This window comes from Falco rusticolus, chromosome Z (genome assembly GCF_015220075.1).
Source record: "Falco rusticolus isolate bFalRus1 chromosome Z, bFalRus1.pri, whole genome shotgun sequence".
Taxonomy (NCBI): Eukaryota; Metazoa; Chordata; class Aves; order Falconiformes; family Falconidae; genus Falco; species Falco rusticolus.
This window is the reverse complement of record NC_051210.1, coordinates 59551519-59561891: the sequence shown is the minus strand read 5'-3', so window position 1 is coordinate 59561891 and position 10373 is coordinate 59551519. Positions and strand designations below refer to the sequence as shown.

Sequence of the window (10373 nt, the reverse complement as noted above, 5' to 3'; positions counted from 1 at the left end):
TTGAAGATTTGGCATTATTTCACGGTCTGCAGCGGGAACATCCAGAAGGGCTTAGGAAGAAAAGTTTAATGTAGTCCATATATACCTACATGGATGCTTTCCAAATAATCGACATTTTAAAATACCTGCTTACTTGATTTGTCTACTTTTGGCTTTCATGCAAAATTTCCAGCTACTAACTATTTCAATCTGTTTAAATTTTGGGGAAAGCTTTTTCTAAAATATGTCTGCCAGTAACATTCTGAAAGGGATACCTCAAGTTTCCTATTAAAGTGTAACGTATTTAAATGTTTCCTGAACAGCAGAATATCAACATGGATAGAAATAATGAAATAAGCTTATACATAAAAAGTAGTTCAGCAAAAGCTTTCAACACTTAACTTTGAGAATGACTTTTTCGTAAAGATAGTGGCTTTAACATAGAATAGGTGGGAATGAGATTCTAGAGAGAAACCCAAGTTGTGACATATTTCACAGAAATAAACTATGGAAATGTGTCCTTTATAGGTTCCAAGTATAGTGATAACCCTCCTAAGAAAACCCGTCTCAAGAAATTCAGTGCACAAATGTCCACGGGTTTTATTAACGTAAGTGGACTGACCAGTTTCCTAACAGGGGTTTTCATGTCTTCTAAGATAGATAAGATTCTAGAGTGAATCAGCCAGCTTACAAAAAATCATGGAACGTTCTACTACTGTTATAAACATGAGTTGTATTTTAGGAAGCTTCAGTATTCAAGTGTGATTTTGAGATAACCAAGTGTTTCCAATAAGAGATCTGGAAATCAACTGGATCATTTGAAAACTATTTGTTTCCTGGAGCTATGTTGCTCTGTTTGAGTTCTTAGGATTTAAGGTGTGAAGATAATACAATACTATTCCATCATATCAATTTTAATTTATTAGATTTTTTTTTCAAAGTTCAGAATGATCTCATAAGCCTTTTAGTCTCCAGGGGAGTAAATCCTGTGTACATGGTACCTTGAGATAAAAACAGTGAGTTATTTACCTGTCATTTTTCTTCCCTAGAAGTTATCTGAACCTATCTACTGCATATAAGAAATTCCTGCAAGATCTCATTCTTCTTATCTTTTGATTCCAATTACAGTATTTTCCAGTTTACTTTTATTCTCTGGAAGTCAAGAAAGCAACTACAGATAACCATGTGTCTGAAGCACTGGCAGCTTGTGTGTCCCTGAAGTTGTCCTCCACAAATCTTGAGGTCTGAGGAAGCTCCTACATAATCCCAAACTGAAAACAAATTCAGGAGTGGAAGTCCATTGATACCCTATCTATAGATGGCTTTTACTCTTTCCACAGATAAGTTGAGCCATTTACTATTTTCCATTTATTTTTGTGCCTACCCAGTTAATGGCACCTAGCTAACAGAAGTTCATTTATTATGAGAATCCAAACCTGTGTCTGACTGTGTATTCTTTAAACTATTTGCCCAGAGAAATATTTTATTATCAAAGTTTGACATACTTAATCTGTAATTTTCCTGCATTTTGTCTCTTTCATTACGTGTTAACTGATAAATCAAGAAGGTACTCATCTTCACAGATTTTCTCATGAAGCATGAAATGGTCTCTAGATAAATCATTGTAGCATTTACACAACTGCAGTGGATTAGAACTTCTGTTTCTGGAAGAGCTCCTTCAGCTGTTGTTCACTTGTTGCTTCTTTCTGTTGCATCAGCTCCCTGGCTCCTTTGGTCACTCCCCAGCCATCTGGCCTTGACATTGAAGGACAATATGGCCTGCCTGAAGCAGGCTTCAGATTCTCCCAGTATTCTTTTCTTGCCCTAAAGAATTAAAAGGAAATTGGTGGGGTTTTTTCCAGCACTTCACAATACTAAAGGAAAAGCGGCTTAAACAACCCTTGCAAAGGGTTATCTAACTTGCACAGACTGACTTCGTATTTAGATATGGAAGTATGAATGAAAACATGAAATGAAATGCTACATGTTTAGCAAGTATCCTTTCATCCTTGAAAGGAACACTGTAAGCCACGCACTGCTAGAAGCTGTTTTACAGGAGTCTTACCAGTTTTTGATCTCAACTGTCATGAATAACTTTCACATTAATTCAGATCAAATCTTCATTTTAAAGAAGGATGATAATTTCTGGAGCTCTCCTACTGTCCCTTCACCCCTTTCCCCAATCCCAGATCAGATTTAGTTCTTCAAAATTATTAACACACAGAATGTTTACAGTGATATGTAGACCTCCATATCAGTTAAGCCAGTCTGCTGCATGGACCAATACAAGCCTCTGCAAGGGGTGTGTTGGTCTGCTTTCCAGGTCAGGTATAGATACCTTGCTCTGACCCAGGGTTTGGTATGCATGCTCAGGCTATCGCCCCAGCTACCATGTTTCTCAGAAGCTTCTGGCAAAAATCCTCTTTCAGGACCCAGCTCCTCAGCTATTGCTCGGACATGATATGGCTCAAATCCACAGCAACCTCCAATGTAACGAACTCCTAAGTCATAGGCCTTTCTTGCATATTTTTGAATATCCCATCTGGTTACAATTCTTGGCTCCAGACCTGCAAAGAGGTTCATAGATTAAGTTTATAACATGCTTCATTTCAGCACATTTTTTAGTAAGAAATCACATTGTTTAAACACTTGCACACTGTTTGCAAAACTGGTTGTAGATGTAGATGTACATGTTTGAACTGCCTGAGCTAGAATTAATGATGCGAACTTTCAGAAGTCTAGCTTTCAGATTTTTCTGTGCTCTGCTGAGCTATGCTTGTAAACTTTTTTGGCCTTGCAAAACAGCACCTAATACCTTCTGAGACTGATCAAGCCCTAAATCACATGCTTGCCATTCTGCCAGAGTTCTTAGCTGGAGTACTTTCACTGTTATGCCCATATTTCCAGAGTTCCTAATGAACAATCAAGATCTGGGAAATCTGATTACAGTACTCCAGTTTCTGAAAGGAAAAGGCTTCAGCACACCAGCAACAGGACAAAGCCAGCTCATTATTCCTCAGGAATGCTTACTACACTTTTTTCCATGATCAGCTAGTGTCAGCCAGTTGTTTCAGTGACAGCTGGGATCTGTAGCTATTTGTCAGCCATCCATTACGTAGTTAAAATCCCAGCCATAAGCAGCTTGCTGCCTCAAACCACTCCATTCCTTGTGGAAAGTTCTGTGAGTTGGTAAGTTGGCTCCAATCTTTATTTTGAACCTTTCTTCCTGTTGCAGGTTGTGGTGAGCACAGTGAAGGGATAACAGAGCTGAGAAAAAGGACTTGTGGAAGGAAAGGAAGAGAAAGTGAAAAGAACAAGAAAAAGCATACATCAAAGGGAAGGAGGCACAAGAGTGGCAGAACTGGAAAGAAAAGACCAGGGACTGAAGAAGAAACTTAGAGGAATAAAAATATGGGAATAAAGAAATAAAAATCCTCCCAGTTCTTTATGCACACCTGCAGGCAATGAACCAGCACGGTTATCAGGTGAGTGCAGCATGATGTCTGTGCACTGAACACTCTGCTGGGTAATGAAGCTGTGGTGAGGTAGTAACGTTCCAGCAACACAGCAGAGAGAGAGGATTCTCCTCCCTACATCTTTTCCCAAAAATGCCTAACATGCAAGAAGGTGACGCAAAGCAGAGCTACTCTAAGTCAATGGGTTGTTAACAGACAGGTTCAGCAAATAAAAAGCAGAAGGAGGAAATGTTCTTAAACAGAAAATTACTGGTCTCAGAGGGAAAGACTAAATAAAGGAAAAGTAGATGGTCTGGTATCAGAAGGAAAACCAGATACCTTAGAAAGCTGTTTAAATGAAAGTAAGCTTCTGTACTTTCTCTCACATCTGCAGGAGTGTATCAGAAGCACAAATTCATTATTTGCCTGTCACTCATGTACCATTAAAAAGCTAATGTAACATTGATACAAAATGATCAACAGCAAGAATGCAGCATCTCGCCCTCAATTTATACCTGTATAAGCAACTGAACTCCAGAAGAACAGTACAGAGTGTTGCCCTGTCTTCTCCATTACCCACCCTGTCTCAATCCATAGGACCTGATGAAATGCATCAGCAGGTCCTCAGGGAACTCCCAGATGAAGTTGTTAAGCCATTATCCATCCTGTTTGAAAAGTGGCAGACTGATGAAGTTCCCAGCGACTGGAAAATGGGAAATATACCTCCCACCTTTTCAAAAAAGGAAGACCTGGAGAGATACAGGCTGGTCAGTCTCACCTCTGTGCCCAGCAAGATCAAAGTGAAGATCCTCTGGAAACTCTAAGGCACATGGAAGAGAGAGCTAACATGGAAGAGCGAGCTAAAGAGAGGTGACAGCTAACATGGCTTCACTAAGGGACAATAGTGTCTGACAAATTTGGTGGTCTTCTATGACAGGGTTACAGCATTGGTGAGTAAGGGAAGAGCAACTCACGTCACCTACTTGGACTTGTGCAAAGCATTAGATACCATCCCACACAACATACTTGTCTTTAAGCTGCAGAGACCTGGATTTGATGGGTGGAGCACTTGGTGGATAAGGAATTGGCTGAATGGTGGCACCCAAAGAGTTGTGGTCAATGGCTTGCTGTCTGGGTGGCATTCCTCATGGGTCCATACTGAGACCAGTATTATTTAATACCTTTTTCAGCAACATCGACGTTGGGATTGAGTGCACCCTCAGCAAGTTTGCAGATGACAGCAAGCTCAGTAATGCAGTTGATAATCCAGAGGGAAGGGATGCCATCCAGAGGGACCTTGACAGGCTTGAGAGGTGGGCCTGTGTGAAACCCATGAAGTTAACAAGGCCAAGTGTAAGGTCCTGCACCTGGGTCAGGGCAGTCCCAAACATGGATACAGGCTGCATGAGTGGATTGAGAGCAGCCCTGCAGAGGACTTGCAAGTATTAGTGGATGAAAAACTGAGTACAAGCCCAAATGTACACTCACAGCACAGAAAGCCAACCAAATCCTGCAATTAAATGTGGGCAGCAGGTTGATGGAGGTGATTCTCTCCCTCTACTCTGCTCTGGTGAGAAGCCACCTGGAACAGTATTCAGCTCTGGAGCCCCCAAAATAAAAAATACATGGACCTGCTCAAGTGGATCCACAGGAGGGCCAAGAAGATGATCACAGGGCTGGAGCGCTTCCCCTGTGAGGAAAGGCTGAAAATGTTGGGGTTGTTTAGCCTAGAGAAGATAACGCTCCAGGGAAGAGACCTTATAAAGACCTTCCAGTACTTCAGGGGGGCCTACAGGAAAGATGAAGAGGAACCCTTTATCAGGGAATGTACTGACAGGATGAAGGGTAACAGTTTCAAACTGAAAGATGGTAGACTTAAATTAGCGATTAGGAATAAATTCTTTACTGTGAGAGTGGTGACATACTGGAGCAGGTTGCCCAGAGAAGCTGTGGATGCCCCATGACTGGAAGTGTTCAAGGCCAGTTTGGATGGGTCTTTGAGCAACCAGGTCTAGTGGAAGGTGTCCCTGCCCATGGCAGGGGGATTGGAACTAGATGGTCTTTAAGGTCCTTTCCAACACAAACTCTTCTGTGATTCTATCAATCAGTCCTTGTGCTCCAGGAGTGTAAGGACAGCAACAACCTAACCTCTCTGAAGAAACAGGGATATACCCTGCCATAAGAACTGGCCACACATGTGGTGAAACATGATTGAAACCAAGCAGTATTCTTTGAAAAGAAGTTGCCACATAGATCATGGTTTCGGGGATTTTTCCCTTTCCAAAACTGAGTAACATTCTATTTTGCATGCCTGTCAATGCACTTTTCTTAGCTTTCTTCAGAATTAAACATCTATAGCTTAACAGTTTACGTTAACAATTATAGCAAAAAGATATTTAAATTTTCATTAGTTTTTGATGAGAAGATGGTAACCTGCTCCTAGATCTAGCCCCTCTATATATCTACTCCTGAGATAATTGGGTATGATTTGATTTCTTTCTAAAACATTGCCCTTGCTTAATTGGTGGCATTTCAGGGCAATTGCAGTAACACAGAAGGGAAAACACAAAACTGGAAAAAGTTCTACAGATAAATAAATACTGTTAGCATCTAGGTGCTGGTGTTTGCCAATACAACATAGCCAATGCTTTCCTAGAAACTGACAGCTTGTTGGCCTGTGCAGAGGTTATGTACACTTCAAATATCTAGGTATCTCTTTGTGCATATTGCCTTCCACATAAAACAGTCAGCAGGGTCAGTTTAACAATGATTTACCAAACTGCTTATCTGCCGTTAAGTGATCAGTTGCTCCTTCTGGGTATGCAAAACATTCACAGAACCAGCCTTCTCCAATTGCCTCATGACATTTCTGAAAGTTGAGACTTCATACAGATTGTTTATAACATAGAAGTCAAGAGCAATAACAAACCAAAAACTGAATTCTTCAATTCACTTGATTACTTACTGCATCTGTTCTATCTTTTTTTTTGCTTGCAATCAGAGCAGTTATATGAAGGACTGAATAGGATAAATGAGTTCCTAACACTTTTAAACATCCCAAAATATCTTCACAACTCAGACATGTCATTATCATTTAACGAGCCTCAGGCTCATGCTTTGTTCTTTCTCCTTTGTTTATGTAAAGACAACAATTTAAAAAACAACCCTCATCACATATGTCTCTCAATTTTTTTGCTACAAATTCAAGTTTCATGTATTTTAATACCTTATTTTATAGTTTGATCATGAAGAGTGTATGATACCTGAAAATTAAAGCATTTTTCTAATAGATTTCAAAATGTTTAGGCTGATTTTGTCCTCTTGTCATAAAGAGATGTGATCTTCTAAATCCCAGGTGGAAATAAGCCCTAAATACACAAGCCTTACATACACATGAAGTGGCTGAATCTTTCAGTCTTCATAGAATTTCTCCTGAGCTTACCTGTGATGAATCCATCTCCAAACTGCTCATCCATTTATTAGTAACACCAAAGAACATGCTCCCTCTTCTGGTTTCTCTCTGATCTCACTTACAGTAGACAGTTACACTTGCAAGACTGAACCATTATGAATGCCATAATCGTACACCTATATACAGTTGTGTGTATGCATTGTACATTAAATCCCTACACAGGTAAACATTATAGGTCTTGTGGAACAGACGTCACAAGCCAGAATGCTGGGGGTTCCTTAGTGTATTTGCTCTTGTTCATTTCTTTGGACTTTTCATAGCTGTCCTGAACAAGGTTCTGTAGCATGAGGAAAACCTACATTTTTTAACTGGGTTTAGGTTGTGGCACTTCAACCATTTTCTTCACAATGGCACTTTCAGTCACATGCTGTGATACTACTGAAGTACTCTCACTATGTGGATGATCTTTAATGCAATATTTCACTGCAATCTCTCTATGGAAAATGCTAGACAGGGTAACTGGGACTCATCCTGTTGTATGGAAGGACACCTTGCAGTATTAAGCTTCCTAAAAGCTGAGGAAAAAAAAGAACAGACAATAAAAAAAAATTAAAAAGAGATACCCTTGTCTTACCAAAGGGAAATTCTGGAAGATCAATAAACCCTTGCTTTCCACAATCCGGTGTATGGAAAGCAAGTGGCTGGGACATGAGGTGGGCTTTCAGTTTAGCAGCCTGCAAGCCCTCTTTCATCAGTTTAACTGTTTCCAGGGAGGTATCTGGATCAAAATGGCAGTTGACTCCAACAATAGAAGCACCTAGGAGGAAAAAAATAACTAAAATCATATCTCCCCAAGAACTGAAAAGTGAAAGTTCTTAGCCACAGCTCTCTAGAAGCAGAGCAGCCCATCTTTACACCAGCATTCTGAAAACAAGGCAGTTGGGTTACAGCCAGCCTCAACTCTCCTGACGCTGTCCATTTACATCTCAGTTACACTCCTCTTTACCTTCCTTATGATGAATCACATCTCCCATCCTCAGCTGCTTCTTTTGTCAGTGCTTAATCAGTGAAGACTGATTACGTACAGCCACATCTGCAAGTAGCTAGCAGGTTCCTAACACAGGTTCTGCCTTTGGATTTCAACTCCAACGGAAAAGAGTAGTTCAGAACAGATATAATAAACCCCTATAGCATCATTCATCACGCCCCTGATTAATTTCTTCTGTGCTTCCCCTTGTCCTGCAGAAAACACAGCCTTTGATGGGCAAAAAGGCTGATTTTTCATCATCTTATTCTCTTATCCTGGGTTTGAGCTGCGCTCTTCACATTTCTAAAAACATGAGCAGAGAATCAAAGGTGGCTTGGAATTCTGCATACATTTCCAGAATCTGGGGTTGGCTCTGTAACCAAATATGAGTAGGTTTAGGATTTTGCTCTTTTAGAATCATCTGCCTGTGGCTATTGCTGCCAATACCATCCTGGCTAACCAGGATTTATAGCTGCATTTTCCTATGTTTTTTTTTTACAAGGCTGTTCTAGTAAAGTACACATAAGAACTTTTCTACAGGGTCAAAACTTCTACCAGATATAACTGGGAAGCTACCTACTTGAAATACACATCCATTTATCTCAATACTTCAGGACTGTACTTTGTTCCATGCTTTTCAAGGGCATATTAAACCAGATTCTTACCAGCCTTTACCAGTTGGACAGCACACTGCCCAGGGGGCACGCCATGCATGTCTCCTTCTGGACCAATGCACATTGTAGCTGCAACTGGCTTTCCAGATTCTTTTAGAACTTCAACTGCCCAGACAGCCTCTTCAACATGTTCAAAATACTGAAAGAAATTAAAACTGGGCTACTTTTCTTTCTCGAAGATTAAGCATAAACACCTTAACCCAGACCCCAAATTCACCAGCAGTATGACTTGATTCTTTTCTGAATTACACAAAAAGAATTTGAGTTCACTGCCTACACGGCTAAAAAAGGATTTTAAAAAGTCAGTTACAAATAAATAATAATACTCTTGTTTCAGAATAAGAATGTCCGTAAAGAGGTTAATTAGGGATTTTCCCCAGTGAATTGTTTTCACCTAGAAAAGTCACCTTAGGCTGATTGCTTGTGGTGTATGGGAGGAAATAGGAACTAGTCAAGATCATATTAATCTATCCTTTTTGTACCAGTACCAAATCTGACTTGACTGAGGTAGAAATTTAGGTTTCAAGGTCCTATTCTAGGACGCCTGCAGATGCTGCTGTGCATTTAGAAAAATGCCTGATACTACTGGAATAAAAGTGTAACAGAAAATGTTAAAGGAGGCTGCAATATATACTTGTACCCCCTCAAGCAGACTAGACATCTTAAAGTTAACACTGAGCCAGTTGAAGTAATGTACTTTTTTTTTTTTTTTTTTACAGATTTACCTCTGCAATTAAGAAGTCTACATTCTTCTTCATAAAGACATCCAGTTGCTTTCGAAAGGCTGCTTTAACCTCTGCTTTATCTTTGCAGCTCAGGTATGACGGTGTTTGACTGACTCCTCCAGCCACTAAAGCATCACCTTCGTTAGCCACTTCTCTTGCAATGTCACAAGCAGCTTCATTCACTTTCTGGCACTGTACAAATATGGATTATGTCAGTTTCAGAGCACAAAAACAACAAAAAGAGCCAAAAGCCACAATGTCTTCATAGTCTTTTTATGATTTACATTTATTTTTTAATAATATTGATTAGGAAGATCAGCATCTGTCAAAAAAATAAAAAACATTAGGAAACAAATTCTTGCCACCTCTAAGTTATTGTATTATCAAATACTACAAAACTATGTCACCTTTAATACATCTTACACAAATAATCTATGAAAAGCAAATATTTCGTGTGAAGTGGAATTATCTTTGCCTCTTGGCAAAGGAGTTACACTTAAGTGTACGCTTTTATTTTGACATTTTGTGGGTAGAAAACAAAATACGTAGTAATTTCAGTTGATTTTTTAAATGTTCTTTTACTATTTTGATAATTTTCAAAATTTAGGATAAAATATTAGTACAGTTATTTAAGGCATTTTAAATAAGATATAATTAATTATCTGATATTAAAGTTACCAATTTAAGAATAGTAAAGGGAAACATGACTAATTAATCACCTAGACTGAAAGACACATTCCTTCTATACCTAAATGAGGATGACCTGAACAGTTTGTGAAAAAGAAGTTAAGCTGGGAAAAAAAGATTTTGGAAAAAGAATCATTATTTGGGATAGCTAAGAAGTACTGATTAGAGCAGGTTTCTCTGCAGCACATGGACTACTTAGAATCTACATAGGTTTCTCTGAGCTGGAAGTGTTCCATGACTGCCTCAAAAGATCCAGCTGATTTTTAAAGGTGTTGCAGACAGTCTGCCACTTGCACTTGTACTCAGGTACATATCTGGGAGCTCCAGGAGGTGGAGGCATAAATCAGCTAAAGCCTGGAGGAACCTCCTTCTACAACTAGCAGCAAATCAATCTTGAAAGCTTTGCTACAAATG

At 39.5% G+C, this 10373-nt stretch overlaps 1 protein-coding gene across 1 annotated transcript; it reads right to left on the bottom strand.

The window, feature by feature from the left end:
• Window positions 1-692: 692 nt before the first annotated feature.
• LOC119140982 (betaine--homocysteine S-methyltransferase 1) lies at window positions 693-9476 on the bottom strand (the record flags this gene model as incomplete). Its single annotated transcript, XM_037372639.1, has 5 exons — window positions 693-1803; window positions 2318-2546; window positions 7481-7663; window positions 8539-8686; window positions 9273-9476. Coding segments are annotated over 5 exons (939 nt in total), but the record flags the coding sequence as incomplete, so codon positions are not given.
• Window positions 9477-10373: the final 897 nt, after the last annotated feature.